Source organism: Callospermophilus lateralis, chromosome 2 (genome assembly GCF_048772815.1).
Source record: "Callospermophilus lateralis isolate mCalLat2 chromosome 2, mCalLat2.hap1, whole genome shotgun sequence".
NCBI classification, from domain to species: domain Eukaryota; kingdom Metazoa; phylum Chordata; class Mammalia; order Rodentia; family Sciuridae; genus Callospermophilus; species Callospermophilus lateralis.
Window position 1 is genome coordinate 204135900 of NC_135306.1, and position 19345 is coordinate 204155244.

Here is a 19345-nt window from a genome sequence, read left to right on the forward strand (position 1 = left end):
GAGCCGGTTGACAAACCAAGAACCACTCTCTCCATAGACCCCATTAGACTCATGACCACCAGTTTCTAGTCTTCGCCCAGGGGTAGGGAGTCTGGGCAGAGGAGCAGAGGAAGGAGCAAACAGACCAGCCCATCCCCAGAGGCCCTGAGCTCTGGTTTCCCACCTCTGGCTGGTCCCTGGCCACTGGGCCTCCCCTAGGCTCACACTCCTCCCCACAAGGCATCTCTGCTCATGTCCCTTTTGCTGGCTCAGAGTTCACAGTCGTCATCTCCAGACACAGGCAGCCCTGCTCCAAAAGCCTCCCCAGTTCACACTGCTGTACCTACCCTCTCATTGGCCACCTACATTGACCTGAGTCCCCGCAGTGACAAGAGTTAAACCCTGGGGCTTCCCAAGGATTTCCTGGGGGGAGGGGCTTCCCATAGTTCCTGTTGACTCATCCTCCCTGCACTGTGCCCACAGAAGGGCTGTGCCCACCAAGGCAGGGCCTGGCTGGGTAGAGCTCACCACAGCTGTGGGCAGCCTCTCTGGGGGGCCAGTTCTCACTCCCACCACCCTATTCACCACCTCCGAAGGCACAGTTGCCATGTCTGGGCTCCAGACCCGCTGAAGCTCTCACCCAGCTCTGTCAGAGAACGTGCCCCCAGTGCCCGGCTCCCTGGCTCCCACCCTATTGCCAGATCTACAGGATGGCTTCAGGATAAGGGGGTCCCAGGGATGAAGGAGAACAACTCCTATCTGGGCTCTAACTGACTCCAATCCCAAATCCCCAAAACTCAAAACTGTATTAGCATCTGTGCTACGGAACTTTCTGGAGGTGGGGAGGGCCTTCTGGGATCACTGATAACTAGGTAAGCCACAGCCAGCACCCCAAAAAAACAAGCACTGAGAGGCAAGAAGAATGTGCATGGGCCAGCCAGGGCACCTCCTCCTGCCTCCCCACACTTCTTGCCATAGTTCCCCATCCCTGCAAGGAACCTAGGCCCCCACCTACCCAGACCTAAACCCATCCCCAATCTCAGATCTACAGAAGTCTCTCCCTGCAGTCCAGTTGTGGTCCGATGGGTTCCCCTGCCCACAGTTAAGGACTTCGCCCTGTCCTTGTGAAGGATGACCCTCAAAAGAGAGCTACATTGGGTGCGCACGGCAATGCCCAAGTACCTGGAAGGTCAAATTCCTGTGCTCTTAAAGAATCAATGACAGGGAGGACGGAGGAGGCCAGAGATGGAAGGCACCAGTCAGGACTCCTAGGTTCTGTCCCCAGGTTTTCTTGACACGGGGGCTTTGAAAGGGGGCAGGGACTTGGCTAAAGGGAGGCTACCAACTGGGGCTGTGCAATCACTAGCAAGTCACTTTATCTCTGGTCCTCAAGGTTCTCATGCGTCCAATAGGGTCACGAGCCATTCAAAAGGCAGGAGGGGAAGGTGGACATGGGACACTGTGGAAGACAGGGGTCCTACACCCCCAGCCCCCCCTCTTCCTCCCCATTCTGGAGACAGGGGCCTCCCGCAGCAGCAGCAGGGGAAGAGGAACATGGGACATGGCTGCACACCTCTGTCCGCAGCCCAGGCCCTTCTCTGTTTACTTGGGTTCATAGAAAAGAAAGGATGATCAGAATGAGTGGAAGGAAATAAAACAGCACCATGAGAAAGAAAACAAGCGAGATACACTACCAGGAAAACGCAAAGAGGTACTGGAGACAACGGCAGGAGTTCAAACATCTCTTGATGTCAGAAACCAAGGTGGGATGAGGGCGCATGGAGGAGTCGGGCAGGCGGAGAGGGGAGCGCACAGACGGGGATCGCCCTGCCCCCACCCGCATCCCCCAGTAACACAGAGAAATGGCAGAGGAGCAGGTAGGAAAGGAAGGAAGGAGGCAGGACAGGTGGAGGAGGGAGGGGAAGGAAGAAGAACAGAAAAATCCAGGCGCAGGTTGGGGGCCATCCAATCCAATCCAAACCAAACCAAAACTTCAGACCATACCTTCGCTGTTTAACGTCAGGTGAGCCGGACCTTGGAAAGGGGAAGGAGAGAAAGAAAGAAAGAAAAAAAAAAGAAGAAAAAAAGAAAGGGAAGGGGAAAGAAACAAAGAAAACACGAGTCATCAAAATCAGCCAGAGAGAAGGGAGGAAAAAAGCTTTTGCTGCCACAATTTAAAAACCCCTTTTTAACTTGTGACAGACATCGGGACAGAGCCCCCAGCCCAGAAGCTGAGGGAAGGGGCCCGATGCGGAGATAGAGGGGGAGGGCAGGAGGGGGAGAGAGAGAAAGAGAGAGAGGGGCATGAGGGAAGGTGAGCGGTGAGCCAGGGGGGGCGGGGGCGCTGCGGGGTGGGGGTGGGGGCGGGGGGGGGATTTTGGTTTCTTTATTTTTCTTCTTGCCGGAAAAAAAAAAGGAAAAGGAGGAGAAGCATGAGGCTGGGAGGACTGCTTTTTCCTTTTTCTTTTTTTCTTTTTTTTTTTTCTTCCGGGAGGCGGAGAGAAAAAAAAACGGTCAACGAGAAAAACGATTCAGATGGAAGAGAAAATAAAACACGACACAAAAATCAAAGCCACCTGGAGAGAGAGAGAGTGTCCTGTTAGCATGGGATTGAGCGGGCAAGGGGGCCTCCACCCCCCTCACACATGGACCCATCCCCACGACCCCTGTGACCTTGGCAGAGAAGGGGGAAAGGCGGTGGGTAGGAGGAAGCTTGGCCTAAAGGAATCTCCCACCCAAGCTGGGTTTGCAGAGACTTGTCACCGGGCCTAACCCTCCCTCCCTCCCATCCATTGCTATATGGGGAACAGGGACCCCCACACCTGGGTTCTAAGAGGAAACTAGAGCTCAGAGGACAAGGTTAGAGCAGAAAGAGGTTGAGTCTGGGAAAACCCTGGAGCAAAGAGGGGAGGTATGGATTCTTCCACGGGAAGGCCTGGGAGACAGGCCGAACTCTTAGACAGCAAGGTCCAAACAGGACACCAAGCCCCTGGGCAGGAGGCCCAGCCCTCTGAGAGGTCAAAGCACCTCTTTCCTAAATTACTCCACAGATCCCCATCTCTGGCCAGGGCTTCTCTGAGATAATCCAAAAGCTGAATTTTGAAAATGGACTGAGCAAGATAACTAGGATTTCCCCCAGGATGACCGTGGCTCCTTGGAAGAGCTCTACCAGCCCCACCCCAGGCACCCTCCTCAGGCAGAGTGTCGAGAACCCAACCCGCTGGACCAGGACCCCAGGCCCTGGACAGGCTGTCAGAACCAGGCCCCATGGCTTCCTGAGATGACCAGCCAGCCCACCAAACCTCAGCTCCTTCCCAACCCTACCTCCCAGCAGTGTGGTCTGGTCAAGAGAGTGGGGGAGGGAACAGCCTGCAGCTCCCCTGTCACCCCAAGAAGCCACCCGGCTGCTATGGCAATGAGATGTGCACCTTACAAAATGGGCCAGGATGGACACATCTAGGCCACGGGGCTACAGATGTCTCTGGGGCAGAGCTGAGGACCAGTACCCTGGGGTCCAGGAGGCCAGGAGGGGCGCAGCAGGACCAAAGACTTGGCCCCTGCCTGGTTTGGGCTGCCTCTTCCCCAGCTCTCTGGGGTGGTGCTCATTTATTCCCTGTGGTGTGAAGCCAGCTGGGGAAGGAGGCCACAGCTGCTGGGGGTGGCCTGAGGACAAAACAGCTCTTGGCAGGGGGGACACAGGTTACATCTATAGCACAGGTGGGGACCCCAGGATTTGGACTGTCGTATTCCTTGCTCTGAAGGCCCCCTACCCTGCCACTGACTCTATCCCCAAGAAGTACCAGCACCTTCTTCCAAACCCCCTAAATCCAGGTCCCAGGTCCTGAACCCTTCTCCCTCTCCGTCAACAGCAGCCTCACCCCTGGTCCCACTCTTGGAACTGCAGGCTTCTGCCCAACCCCATCCAGGCTCCAGGGGCCCTGGAAACCCACCCTCTGTCCCCTGCAGGCCTGACTACTGCTGGGGGGAGCGGGGTCTCTCCCCTCCAAGACCCTTCGCTGCCCAGCTCCTCGCCAGCCTCATTAGCATGCGGCACTCTCCCTCTGTCACCACGGCAACCAGCTGCTCGGCTCCCTCAGGCGTGACAAAGCCAGCCATCTTGGTGAGGGGAGGCCGGTTCCCTTCCCGTCTACCCCTGGCTCAGCCCCAGCTGGCCCGAGGGTTCCCTCCCTAAAGTCTGTCTCCTCCCCCACCCCATCTGCATCTGCTCCCTCCTGCTGGCCCCGGGGCTCCACCAGGGTGTTCTCCTGCCCATGTCCACCTGTAGCATCAGCCCTTCCTCCACTGCTGGAGAAGAGGCCAGCAGTGATGGATGGCATTGCCCTAGGTCTCTTCCTAGGGCACTCTCTGGCTGCTTCTAGGTCTCCTCGCCCTGCTGCAAGAGGCTAGGAGGAGAGAGGAGGCTGGTAGGGGCTGCGTAGCAGGACGCCTGGCTCCTGAAGGAAGCTAGGCCTCCAGGCACAGTGTCGCAGCATGGAGGGATGGAGAAGAGGCAGAGGCACAGAGGTCCCCTGAGAGCCACAAAGGGGGGCTGCAGGGTCCAGAGTGCAATGTCGCAGAGGAGGTCCCCAGCTTGCCCCTGGGAACTACCACCAACCTGCCCAACCCCCTCCCCACTTTCAGTCTCACCCTGATTCCCCCAACACACCCCTGAGTGGACGGCCATCAAGAGAAAGATGGCCACAGGGCAAGATCAGGACACACGAGCAGGCACAGACGTAGCAGAGAACACAGAGGCCACACTCCCGTGTGCGCACGCACAAACCCACACACACGCAGCCTCCCATACACACCTACATGGTCCTAGCTCGCGGCCCCAACAGTACCACACCTAAACCAGCAGACTGCCAGGCACCCCAAGGAAATGTCTAGGTGTCACCACAGGTCTCACTCCCACTGTCCCCAAGGCCAGCTTCCTTCTGGCCCCTACCTAAATATTCTCTTTCCTCTGCCCCCATCTCCGGGCCACTTCTGAGCAGCCCGCCACTCCATCCAGGTCCCTCTCCTCTGCCTCTCCCTCCACAAGCCCTCATCCCACCTCCTCACTTAGCCGCCTGCTCTCCCTGGCTCTCGGCTCCGACCTTCCTCTCCGCTTTCTTCTCTCTTCCTCCCTCCATCTCTCCCTTTGTTCCGGAGCAGACATGACATCAAGAGCAAGTAAAAGTCACATCAGCACTAAATCTTATCTCCAGCCCTCAGAAGGCTGCGTCCACCTAGACACGCGGACTCTCTCTCTCACACACACACACACATACAGAGAGCACACAGAGTAAACACTGACACACAGATGCGGACACGGATGGAGACCACAGAGCCACGGATGCTCCAACAGGCACAGAAAGATGCGGGCCACAGCACAAAGACACAACATGTGGGTGTGCAGCATGCTCACACAAGGACACAACTGTGCCACATGCACACGGGCACATGTTCACGGACGTGCAGAGACACCCAGGGGCACATTGACCAGCAGAGTTGTATGAATGTGCACACACAGGTGCCTGCTGCTGCGACCAGAGAACCTAAGGAGCCCTGAGAAGACGAGACACCAGGAGAGACAAGCCAAACCGTAGGCACCACGAGGACAAATGGATGCCACTCACACCCAGGCCAAGGGCCTGACCACCTTCCTTCCCAGGAACCTGCATCCTGGCAGTAGCCCTGCTCCTCCCACAGGGTCCAGGTCCAGCAATTTTGGCACATCCCCCGACTCCTGCTTTCCCAGGACAGGAGAGCGTGGAGCAGGGTGGGGACTGGGAGATGGCCTCACCTTGCACCCCTCTGCTGCCCTCCCCAGTGGTCCATATGACTTCCCTGCAGCCCAGCCCTCAGGCCCAGAACACTCAACACTGCCTTCCCGCTCCCTGATCTGAGTCCACCCCAAAGAGGAAAAGAAACACAGAGAAACCAAAGCTAGAAGGAAAGGTTGAGAGAAAGATAGAAACCTGGAAAGAGCTGTGGGAAGGACAGACACAGAGAGAAGTCCAGGGATGGGGCCCTGGAGAAAGAGATAAAGACGAAAAAGCAGAGAAAGATGGTCAAATAGAAGAAGGCAGGGAAAGAATGGACACAGACCCAGGGAGGAGGCTGCACCACCCTTGCCCTGGGACTGGGCAGGACGAAGGGCCCCTGTCCTCACCTCCCAGTGGCGATCGGGGTTTATCGGAGCAGAGGAGCTGCCCCTGCCCACGTGCCCTGACCAGTGGCAGGCCCCCACCCAGCCTGCAGTCTCGACCGACCACACTCTGGCCTCCTGAGCTGTGCAGCAGAGGGGCGGATTCTCCCACGCAAGGGCTTCCGGGGCAGAGGTGGCTCCGTCACCCCATCCCTGGTGGCAAGGCCTTTCTGTGCTTCCTGAGCAGGGCAGGGCAAGCAGGATACCCACCCTGCACACTTCTGATCCACAGCCCTCCACCCCCGTGCCCAGCTCTTCCCAAAGATCCCTTTCCCTTTCCTGCAAGGAAGAAGAAAGGCCAGTGGTCAGAATGAAGTGACACGGGTCAGGGAAGGGCCTGCGGCTACCTGGCAGCCCCCCACCAGCAGAAGTGGAGCCCAGGCAGAAGGGAGGACCCAGACAGCCTTCCTCCAAGGGGCCCAAGCACAGGCAGGGGAGGGAGCCCTTGAGTGACCGACGACACCCCTTCACATGGGACCCCCATGGTGACAGATGTGCTACCCCAGTGACCAAGAGGCTTCACTCACCTTCCATAGGGTGCTCCTCTACAGCCAGCCAGGTTCAGAGAAGGGGGAGGCAGAGAGAGAAGAAAAAGGAGGGCTGTTAGCACGCAGGCCACACCACCAACAGCAGCTCCCAGGGCAGCCAGGGGCCCAGGTCCTGAAGCCCACCCAGGTCCCGACACAGGCCACCCAACCCAGAAGGTCTGGGGATGGGGCAGGGGCAGAGCCGCCCTCCAAGTCCATCACACACAGAGTCAGCCAGTCCGGGAGGGTTGGGAGCCCCCACATGCCTCACACCCAACCCTTGTGCTGCATTTCAGGAAACCGAGGCCCAAGCCAGGGCAGTTGCCACTCAAGGTCACATGGAAGGTGGGAGGCTGGGCAGGAGCAGCAGCGGGCTTCTTCCTGAAGGCAGGCTCCTCCCCACCCTCCACTGCTTCTCAGAGACAGATGGGGACACGCTCACACCAGTAACCGTCTCGCTGGGTTTGCCCGAGACACACTCACGCTCGGTGACACACTGACACACATAAGCACTTAGCAATCCAGTGACACATTCAGCTCTCACGCTACTCACACCTGAAGGCTTTTCACACAAAAATCCAACCACCCCTCAGCACCCCAGAGCCCAGGGGAGAAAAGGCGACAGTCCATGGTCAGGAACCAGCTCTGCCCCAAAGTGCCATGTGACCTCCATCACTCAGCCTCTCCAAGCCCCTCCTCCCTCCTACAGACGAGAGGCCGGGCTGCAGAGAGCCCCTCTGGCTCTGGCTCTGGCTCCACTGTTAGCACAAATGCCTTCCCAACATCAGGAGGCAGACCCAGGTGGCATGGCCACCTCAGGGGTCGGAGGTCAAGTGGGCCACACTGCCCCCCCCACCGACCTGGCCTGGCCTGAGGTGCATCAGATGGGTAAAGAGAAGGTGGGAGGGAGGGAGGATGGAAGCAGCTCCTCAAGCAGACCACGCCCAGCCTGCTTCGGAAGGGGACCCGGGTGCCCCGGCTCCTGACACTGCTACCTGCCCACCTCCTGGGAGCCCCCAGAGTGAGCAAAAGGCAGAGCAGATAAACAGCAGAACCTGCAAACACAACCCGCGGGGAAAGATGCACACGCACGAAGGCCCCAGGGCAGTCATGGAGACACACAGTGTAGTGCACACACGTGCACACCCATGCACGCACGCGCACGCACACACAATCTCCTCCCACCTCCAAGCCCATTTTGTGCTATTTGCTCATGCCCTCTGAGGGGGGGCAGCTGTATCACAAAAACAAACAGTGTTATTTATCCTTCCTGATACCACGCCCACAACACACACACACACACACACACACACACACACACACACATGAATCTGAATGCAAATATCAATGCCTGCACAGCAATCCAATACGTAACAGGGCTGCATCCACCCACCGCCACTCCACACTCCCTCCAGTTGACTGTGACACACACCCTGGGATGAACGCCACTCCCTTTCAATCCCAGTGTCTCTCCCGGTCTCTCACCCATTTCACACACGGACACACACAAGCCTCCACGTGCCACAAACACATTTCTATATGACAAAGAGCTTCTTTGCCTGACACGTACTTCCTTGGATGCTCTGTATATAATGATTTTCTTAAATAAACAGTCACATCACATTTATGGGGAGAGCTGGCTGGTGAAGGGGACCCTCAGGAAACCCCGGGGCCCCTTGAGGACTGCTGCATAGGGCTTCTCCGGTCTCAGTTGCTACGTCCCCGTCCTGTCAGCGCAACCAGCTCACCAGCACCTGGGCAAACAAGGAGGCGGGCAGGTTTCTAGATGATCCACCATGGCAGATCTTTCAAAAGGTATTTCCACCTGCCAGAAACGTGACATGCCATGCTCGGGAAGCTGAAACCAGGCAGCTCAGTTTCTCCTGGCCCCCGCGGTCAGCACTGAGAGACCTTCTCTCCTCGCTCGCTGTGCCAGGCTCTGTCCCCTGTCCTCACTCTCCTGCTTCTTCCCGCTCTCCTTGGGGACAGCTCATTTTGGTGGCTGAGGGACTCCCATGGGGCGTTGCAGCCCCAATCCCTTCTAAGTGACTGTCCCACATCCCCACCTGTTGCCTCCACAGCTCTGTGGCCTCTAAACTCTACCACGGAGGCCATGCTCATGACCCCAGTCCCGAACCAAGCATCTGTGCCGCGTTTTGACCTGCCTCCAACCAACTCTCCTTGAACTCCCACGGTGAGCCTCACGCTGCCAGGCTTCAGAGAGATCAGGTAACCGCGAGTCAGGCGCCCACCAACCGACCCCCACGACCCTCACGTGGGACTTTCCAGAACAGCCTCACCGCACTCCCGATGAGCTTGTGGCTCATCCGTCTCCTCTCTACAAAAGAGGAGGCCACCCAGCAGCAGCTCTCCACAGCAGTCCCGGGGACAGCTGCCCCTCATGGCTGGTTGTCTGCAACAGCCTTTTCCTGGTTGGTCTCCCTTCCTGTCCCCACCGCGCTCTCTCAGCACAGGGACCAGACACATCTTACTAACGCCCGCAGTGATCAACACACACACACTCAGACTTGATGAGGCTCTGGGTCAAGCCTTTCTTCTGTGCTCTCAGCCCTCGCACCCATCTGCCTTTGGGCGGCTCCCTGAGGGTCTCACAGGCCTCTGAACCCTCCCCCTCTCCTCCTGCCTCCATGCCCTGATCCCCCGAGGCACCCAGGAAACGGCCCTGCTCTTTCTCCAGACTGATCACCAGAACTTGGGGGTTCCACCTTCTGAAACCCTGCAGCCCTGGCACAGCCCCCAGACCAGCTCTTTATCTGCTCTTCTCCTGGGAACATTAATGAGCCTCTGAGATGATTCCCCTTCAACCAGTCTCTTCACCCTGCAGTTCATACCCTCCACACGGTCCCATGGTCCCACCATGTCACAACCCTGCTAAAAACTCTTCACAGCCGGCTTCTCACTGGACTTCACCAGATAACGGTCTAGTCTTGGTAGGAAAGTCCCTTCAAAGCCTGACGGTGCCCCCCGGGCTCCTTTCCTGCACCAACCCAGGCTCTGGCCACACCGAGCCTCTCCCCACTTTTCTCACAGGCACAGGCTTTCTTGCTTTCAATGAGGGTCTTACTGAGTTGCCCAGGCTGGCCTCAAACCCACAATCCTCCTGCTTCAGCCTCCCGAGTAGCAGGGTCTGCAGGCAAGCGCCACCCCACCTGCCTAATAGACATGTTTCCCCACGTCCTGTTTCCTGGGCTTGAAATGCTCTTCCCTCCCACAGCTGCCTGAGAAAGTCGACTCTTCCTTGAATCAACACGCATCTGTGTGTTCCGAACACAGGAGAGCAGCCAGTCACCCTCTTCTGTGCCAGCTCCAGGCGTGTACATTCCATTATTGTTGCACTTATCGAGGCTATATTGCAATTGTGTTTCGTGTCTGCTTCCTGACTGGACTGTGAAAATACCCACAGGACAATGTTTCTTTCATCTCTATCTCCAGCTGCTTGCACAGTTCCTGGCTCAGAGAAAGGCATTTCTGTGTTTGTTGAGTGAATAATAAAATAAGACTTCTCATGTGCAGAGCCCTGAAGTGTGCCTGGCTCTTGGCAGGTACTGTTTCCTCTACCCAGCTCATGGAAGTGCATATTACTAGAAGTCCCTCTTAGAGATGAGGAAAACACACCTCCAAAAGTAGAAGCAAGCCCAGTGTGGTGGTACATGTCTGTAATCCCAGCTACTCAGGAGGCTGAGACAGAAGGATAGCAAGTTCAAGGGCAGCCTCAGCAACTTAGTGAGACCCTATCTCAAAATAAAAATGGATGGGGAGGGGCTGGGGATGTGGCTCAAGCGGTAGCACGCTCGCCTGGCATTCACGGGGCGCTGGGTTCGATCCTCAGCACCACATAAAAATAAAATAAAGATGTTGTGTCCACCGAAAACTAATATATATATATATATATATATATATGTGTGTGTGTGTGTGTGTGTGTGTAGTGTGTGTGTATATATATATATAAAAGTTCTCTCTTTCTCTAAAAAAAAAAAAAGGGCTGGGGACAGGGCACAGTGGCAAATGCCTGTAATCCCAGTGGCTTGGAAGGGTGAGGCAGGAGGATAATGAGTTCAAAGCCAGCCCCAGTAATTTACTGAGGAAGCAACTTAGTGAGACCCTGTCTCTAAATAAAATATAAAAGGGTCTGTGGATGTGTCTCCGTGGTTGAGCGTCCCTGGGTTCACTCCCTAGTACCAAAAAAAGCGGGGGTGCGGGGCTTGGGTATAGCTCAGTGGCACAGTATCCCTGGGGTTCAATTCCTAGTACTATTTAAAAAAAAAAAAAAAAAGAAAAAGTAGAATAACTTGTCCAAGGTCACACTGCTGTCGAGGGGCAGAGTCAAACTTTGAACCCAAATCTGCCTGGCTCTAAAACTTCCAGTGGGCTACATTCTGGAAGTCAAGATTGCTAGAGGCTTCTAGCTAACCTACAGTTCTGATTTTATCTCCCATAAAGCACAACCAACCTGGTCTCCAATGCACCACTCAGTGCAACCACTCCGGGTTCAGGCAATACTTCCGTCCCGAAAGCTGGTCCCTATCCTTTCCACCAGTCATCCTTTAAGGTCCAACCAAGTCCCACCTCCTCCATGAAGCCTTCCCTGATCACTAGGGTTAGGAACCATAGTAACTATCTGTGCTTACAACATTAGTGCTTCCATTTTGCAGAGTAAGACACTGAAGAACAAGGTGGATCAGTAAAATGCATCCCTAGCAAGTAGCGAGGAGGGGACTCGAAACCAGGCAGTGACAGCCACCTTCCCTTGGGAGCACCTCTCTCGCCTCTGGGTTCTCAGGGCAGCCACTGTCCACCACTCTCTAGAGAAATCCATCCCTCTGAGCCTGGAGCCCCTTTTACCCACAGAGAGCCCAACAGTCAGGCAGGATTTCAGGCCGGGGCAAGCCTCAGGGAAGGAGCCATTGTGTGTCAGTCCTGTGTAACACCTGAGGAGAATCGTGACTTCCCTGAGTCCCTAGGGAAAGCTAAAGCACACGCAAGCACTGTGCTTGGGAAGGCAGAGAGGCATGGGTCAGATTTTGAAAAGATTCCCATGAAACATGTTGGAGAGTTGGTGTTTCAGTGGGATAATCCCCGGCTCTGCTGGGGTGGTTCCTCCCAGAAGGCACAGAAGACTGACATTCTCCTGATCCATACCCACCGTTGCCCTGTCTCTGCAGGGTACAGCTGCCTGCAACCGCAGGGACACCCTCTGCCCACCTGGTATAAGGGAGAAGTTGGTGCCCAGGATTTAGGAATTTTTTTTTTCAGTTGTCAACGGACCTTTATTATTTATTTATTTATTGAACTGAACCCAGTGCCTCACACGTGCTAGGCAACTGCTCTGCCACTGAGCCACCACCCTAGCCCAGGATTTAGGATTATTACTGGCTTCTGACAAGACACTGCCACTAAGTAGCTCCAATAACCAGACTCAGATAATCAAGGGACACAGCACTCCTTTTTGGAGGCAGCATGGAGACAGGTGAGGAGCCACTGTCCCTGGAGTCTGCTCAGGGCTCAGATCCCAGCTCCGCATCTCTGAGCCTCCCTTTGACCTGCTGTAAAACGGAGAGTCACCCTCACGCAGGGATCATGAGGATGAACTGAGGTAAAACACCTGAGGGCCCAGCAAAGGCTCCTGAGCTGCAGGCCCCTCCCTCCTCCCTCAGGTCTCCTTCCAGTTCTTCTGGGCTCTAACTTGCTCCTTTGCTGGTTCCGCTGCCCCATCCCACTGTATGTCCTCTTAGGCTTCTCCTTGGCCACCTCATCCGATCCCAGAGCCTCAAATACTCTCCCCCCACGTGGGACTCCTAGGGCTCCATTTGCAGCCCCCACTTTACCTCAAAGAGCTGGTCTCACCTTTCCAACCATCTGGACATCTCTGTCTAGGAACGCCCAGGGGCACCCAAACCAAGACTTTCATGATCTAGTGTCCCCAACCTGTTCCCTGTCCCGGCTGCCCTCTTCCCTCTCACCCCACCCCACAACCAAAAGGCAGAGTCCCTGCCACAGCTTCAGCCTCAGGAATGGCACTCCAGCACTGCAGCTGCCAGGACAGACACCACAGCTGTCATGGCTCCTTGGCCACTCTCCATGACAATGAAGGTTCAGGGCCCCAAAACCTCTTGCCTCAACTACCTTCCAGCTGATCTCTCCCCCACCTAACTTCCCTCTCTAATCCTGCTGCATTATTCCCCCAGCTTCCTAATGCGGCTCTTATCTTCATATACTTGATCATATACTAGATCAAAACCCTTTTGTGGCTCACTTACCGCCACACGGTACCCAGTCAGTACCCGCTAAGAGTTAGCTGAATGACTTTAGCCAAATCTTCCAGCCCTGGGCTTCCTCCTGCTTCTCCTGCTGTAGATTCCACTCTGTCTCCTTCACTCCTTGGCGTCCCTCTGCAGACTCAAGGTACATCCCCCCCGCCACTTCCACACCTCTGTCCTTGCCAATTCCTTGGCTTGGAGTGACTTCCCCCAAGACATGCTTGCTAATCAGTGTCCAAGACCAACCCCAGACAGCATGCTGTTCACAAACCCTGCATTCTCTATCTAAATCTCGCTTAACATAAAACAACTTCTGAAAATACGCAATCTCTTTTTTTTTTTTTGGTGGTGGTGGTGCTGGGGATTGAACATAGGGCCTTGTGCATGTGAGACAAGCACTCTACCAACTGAGCTATATCCCCAGCCCTGCAACCTAACCCTTGCCCCCAACTAATAATTTGATGGTGTCCCCCCAACTTTTGAAGTGTCCATAAGTATTTATTATTTATTGTAAATATCCTTATGCCATAATAAAAAAATAGTATTTTGCTTATAATAATTACCACTGACGACTAATTATGTACCACTCAATTATCACAACAAACCTATGAGATACACATGTTTACCCCCATTTTACAGATCAAGAAAAATGAGTCTAAAGTTTAGATACTTGTCTGATATCACAGGATTAGTGGGTAGAGAAGACAGATCTAAACCCAGATCTGAGCCCCAGAAGCCTGTGGTTTAACCACTAAGCTACACTGGCTCGCTGCCTCTCAGGGCACACACTACAGTCTTGTGTTGTTGTTTTTTTGTTCTTTGTTTTTTGGGTTTTTTTGTTTTTGTTTTTTGCATTTTGTTCATTTGTTGCCATTGCAGGTTGAATATCCTTGATCTGAAATGCCTAGGAAGAATTTCCAATTGGGGATTTTTTTTTTTTCAGATTTGGAATATTTGCATATCATGAGATATCTTGGAGATGGACCCAACTCCAAACACGAAATTGCTTCCCACTCAGCCCGTGCACGTGGCCTGAAGGTTCTTTCACAGAACATTGTTCCTGTGACCCGCCACAGTCTAATTTTTCACTTGTGGCATCTGTCAGTGCTCAAATACTACCAGCTTTCAGAGTACTTCAGATTTCAGATTTTTCAGATTAAATATATTCAACCTGTATTTATGGAGCATTTTCTATCTTCCAGGTACTGTTCTATGCACTTCACCTGAATTAGCAAACTTCATTTTCATAGCAACTCTCTATGGTAGGTACTATGGTTATTCCTCTTACAGATAAGTTCCCTGCCCAGGGGCTCTGGATCTCACTCTTGACCATTCATAGGACTGCCTTCTTATCTGCTTCCTCAGTGAAACAGTGACTGCCTGGAGCAGAAAATCCATCTTCCTCCTCTCTGATTCCCCTGCAGCCTCCAACACACAGCCTCTCACAGAGAAGCCCTTCATCACCACCCACTGAATTAGATCACTAACAAACGCCCAGGACACTTGTCTACCTTCCTGCAGACGCACGTTACCACCAGTTTCCTATTTCCCTTTCTTGAGCCAGGGATACACCTGACAGTCAGCCCAACATGGTTGCCCCAACTCCACCGGGTCTCCCACACACACACACCTGCACCCCTTCTTCCACACATATAGATGACATGAGAAAGCACAGACGTGCAAACCCCCTGCAAAATACCAGCCGACTCTACCCGCCTTTGGCAGATAACCTACAGCAGGGACACAGACTCCCAGCCACTCACACTTAAGAGTCTTCAGTTACATGTAGCCAGACCTCCCGCCCCCTGAGAAAAAAAGCAAATTCCTGGCCAGGAGATTTTCAATCAGTGGGTAAGCTTAGACCCGGGGAAGGCACGCAAAGCTTCCACAAGAATCCACAAATCCATATGTACACCGAACATCTGAAGGCAGTTTGGTACATCTTGCATATAAAGCTAAAACTATTTTTCTAATGTATATTTTATTAACTGCAATGGCAAATAAAACATCAAAGTCATCTAAAAGCTTTTCTGAATTCATAGGAGCTTTGAGTCATTTGTTTTCCCAATAAACAGAAATAAAAATGATAACTGCTATTTGGAAGGAATAGTGTGAATTACTGACTTTTAGAAATGTCCTCAATTTCAGAAAAAGTTGGAAACCACTCAAAGCAGATAAAAACGAAGTGACAGCAACTTCCAGGGAAGCTTGAGGACTTAGAACTGCTCAGAGATCAGGAGCCGGACCTGATCCCCTCAAAGTTTTCCTCTATCACCCTAATAACCATGGTGGGATCCCATACCATCTTTCTTGGCTGAATAAGAATATACTAGAAGAAGTGTAATGAGCACAGGATGTTATGAAATCTGCCTAGGAAACGAGGAACAAATACAAGGAGAAAAAAAAATGAGGTTTAGGGTTGGGGGAAGAAGGAGGGGAGTTAGTAGGGTTGTGCTGTGCCTGTCACATCCAGACACAACTGTGTCTACAACCCACACATACACGTGAAAACAAACACACATATATGATACACATGTATCTGCATGTACATACGGCCTTACCTCAAACCTTTGTTCTCTCAAATACTTATTAATAGCTCTTCATTCATTCCACAAATCTTTATCAGACTCCCACTAAGTGCCTGGTGCTATATTAGGTGCAGTGAATGCAGAATGAATAAAGACATATCCTGCCTTTTATCATACACCCCTCTCTCAACAGACCACACACAGACATACCCATACCACATACACACAGCAACCCTGCCCCTGCCAGCTGTTGGACACGAACCCAATACCTCCCTTTCCTGTTTCTTACATCACACACACACACACACACACACACACACACACACAGTGGGTCAGGCACACAGCCAGCTCTCTCAGCTGCAACACAGCTAACACAAACATTAGTCTGATGCACACCCATTTGATACTCAAGAACTATTCCTTTCACTCAAACACATCTTCTACACACATACACACCTGCATTCAGTGACACACACCTTATTTGTTGCACTGGAAGCCTCTGAAGCCAATGAAAGGCTTTCAAAGAATGGATTGACCATTCTGGGTACAGTTTTCATATACCCAAGCCCATATCAGACACAGTGAAATCATGGACCTGTTACTGTAACTTCCCCACAGCTCAAATGGTTCATCTTAGCCAGGCACAGAGGTGCACACCTAGTATCCCAGCAAATCAGGAGGCTGAGGCCGGAGGATCACAAGTCCTAGAATAGCCTCAGCAACTTAGCAAGGCCCTGTCTCAAAATAAAGAATGAAAAGGGCTGGTCATGTAGTTAAGTGATAGAGCACCCCAGGTTCCATCCCCAGTACCACCAAAAAAAAAAAAAAAAAAAAGAGAAGATTCCTCCTATTGCTTAGGAGGCCTTGGTGGAGAGGGATCATAGGAATTAAAAAATGAATTTAAGGACCTAGACAGAATTTTCATAGATTTCTATGACAGAATTTCATAGACATAGACATAGATTTCATAGACAGAATTCTCATAGATGCTGAGGTCTTGCATTTCAACACAGGTACATGGATACCTGCACATGAGCACACATCCTTACAGCTGTGTACCACTCACCCCACTAGGCCTTCGCTTCCTATCAATAAGCACTACAATTCAAACAGATCCATTCACACATATAATACACATTGCCAGATTCTTAGGCCTCTGCACACAAGACACACAATTTCACAGTTTAGGGAGCACCTGAGCTCCTTGGAGAAAAGGTGAGAAGGTGTCAGATTAACTTATACACACAGTTCCTGAAGATTTATCTCACAACCTTGTACAAATAGCCCCACAAAAACAATCCAACCCTCCCTTATCTATCTGTCTACCACAACTTATAAATACACAAACTACTGTCCAAAGTCAAGACTTCTCATACCCAGGGCCTCGCCTGCATGCGCTGCTCTTCCATAGGCTATCCACATGTACATAGCCACAGGGACACCCATTTTCTGAGCCACACACTCCCCAAGAGTCTCTACCTTTTGGAAGGCAGAAACATACACACACACACACACACACGCACGCACACAACGTGGCCCACACCTTCTAGAGGCACTGGGGGAGAAGAAAGCATGTCTGGCTCACACACCTGCTGGGAAAGGCACCCCCAAACAGATGGGGAAACCTCTCCCCCACCACCCAGCCAGACCAAAGTAAAAGAGGCTCCTGAAAGTTCCCTTCTTCCCTCATCCCCACCAAAATCACAGCTCAGACCCAGGCCAGGCTCAACCCAAGACCCTTGTCCTTCACTGCCTGCCAGGCATCCCTCCTGCAGCTGGGGTGCTGGCAGAACCCCCTCCCGAACGCCTCCCTTCCAAGTCCCCATTCCACATTCTATCTCCTGTTCAAAGTCAGCAACCCCTCAACAGTGGTAATCTCCCACTGGAACCCCATGCTCCAAAGGCTCCAACGTCTGTCACATAAGCCTCGCCTCCTGCTCTCTCACCTGGGACACACAACCTGCCATCTTGGCCCCTCACGCAAACCGTCAACTCCTAGTCAAGAGCCTCACGGCTATCTTTCCCTTCACTGTCCAAGGCTCAGGTGATTCTGGGATGGAAAAGAAATTCGGTTCCCGCCTTCCTGGCGGGTGCAGGCACAGCATGGCAATCCCCAGGATCCCTCACCCACCTTGTTGCCTGGTCTGCGGACTCAGGACCTTCACAGACTGTGGCTGTCCCTAACCCCAAGCTTCCCACAAGTCTCGGCACAGGGACCCACTCACGCAGGCCCCGCCCACTGGCTCTCAGGGATGGCCCATGCAGGCCCTGCCCACTCTCCCTCAGGACCCACCCAACTGGTCCTGCACTAAGGCCTCACCGTCCCACATAAGGTCCCACTAGGTCCCCAATGGCCCCACCCAACAGGCCAGCCCACACACCTCCCAGCCTCAAAGCCCCTCCACACTCCCCGGCCTGCACACATAGGCCCCACTCACAACCCTCCCACACCCACGAAGGACTTGCCCACCATGCAGGCCAAACTCTTTGTCCCAGGTCCCTGCACACAAGGCCTCACCTCTCATAGGCTTCGCCCAGCACCCCCCCCCCCCCAGCCCTTACAGCGGCTCACAGCCGCTCACAGCCGCTCACAGAACCTGCCCACACGACCTCCACCGGCTCCTACAGCACTGAAGGACTCACACGGGTCACGCCACACTGGCCACGCCCATAGGCTCGGGTCTCTCCCCGCCCACTGATTAACCGCACTCGCCCTTGCGCCGACAGGCAGGCTCACGACCCTCGGGTGCTAGTACACTCTCACACGCCCTCCGCACGAGCCAAGGCTACAAGCCCAGATCCTCAGACCCCGCCCTCCCAACCACCTCATCCCGGCACCTCCAGCCTCCCACTCCCGCGCCCCCGCGCCCTGCGGCGACTCCCCCGGGCTCACCTTCGCTGCAGAACTTGCCACCGAAGCCCGTATGGCTGCAGTCGCAGCCCACCTCGCCGGGGGCCAGTACAGTGCAGAGGCCGCCGTTGGCGCAGGGGTTGCGCGCGGGCGCGCACAGCGGATCGGCAGCCGCGCCGCGCAGGCCCTGGGCTGCCCAGCAGCGCCGGGGGCCGCTCACCCAACTTCAGGTTGGCCAGGAGGCCGCGGAAGGGTGGCTCGTACTTGACGGTGCTGAGCGTGAGTGCCGAGAGGCGCACGTCGGGAGGGATTCCACCCACGAACAGGTCGCTGGCCACCTGCATCTCGCGCCGCTTGGAGCGCACCTCTGCCGCGGCGGCCTCGCCATCCACCGCTAGAGCCGTGCGGCGCGCGTCGCGGGGTCAACAACACCATGTGCCAGCGGGTCGTCCGCCACCGGCGTGTCCAGCTGCAGTGTGGCGGGCTCGGCGCACGAAAGCGTGAAGCGCAGCCGCAGGCGCCCGTCCACCAGCAGCAGCTCCAAAAAGTCGCAGTCGCCGCCGTCGTCCAGGTAGAGCAACAGCGCGCGCGTGGCGTTGGTACGCAGGCTGAAACTGAGCTCGCCGCTGCTCGCTGCGCCTGCCCAGCGCGCGTAGCGAGCCCACTGCCCGGGGCCGCCGCCGAACTCCAGGCTGCCGGCGCCCGTCGCCAGCGCCAGCAGCAGCAGCAGCAGCAGCGGTGGCGGCGGTGGCGGTCGCCACCGGCTCCCGGGCGCCATGCCTCCGGCGGCCCCGGCGCCGCCCGGCCCCCGGCCCCGCTCAGGCTTCAGAGCCGCGGGCGCATGGGGCGGGGAGGGGGCCGGGAGCCCCCGGCACCGAGCGGGGCTCCCTCGCCGGCTCACAGTGCCATGGGCCTGGCGGTTGGGCGATGTGCGTAGAGGCCCAGGTGCCGACTTCCCCCGGTGGCGGCGACAGCGGCGGCGGGGCCCC

At 54.7% G+C, this 19345-nt stretch overlaps 1 protein-coding gene across 1 annotated transcript in view; it reads right to left on the bottom strand.

Moving 5' to 3' along the window:
- Nrxn2 (neurexin 2) overlaps nucleotides 1–19134 on the bottom strand; it is a 95397-nt gene extending 76263 nt beyond the window's left edge. Inside the window, 6 exon segments of the mRNA XM_076844741.2 lie at nucleotides 1984–2013; nucleotides 6700–6717; nucleotides 18399–18546; nucleotides 18548–18775; nucleotides 18777–18800; nucleotides 18802–19134. Coding sequence (XP_076700856.2) covers nucleotides 1984–2013; nucleotides 6700–6717; nucleotides 18399–18546; nucleotides 18548–18775; nucleotides 18777–18800; nucleotides 18802–19134 — 781 coding nt within the window.
- Nucleotides 19135–19345: the final 211 nt, after the last annotated feature.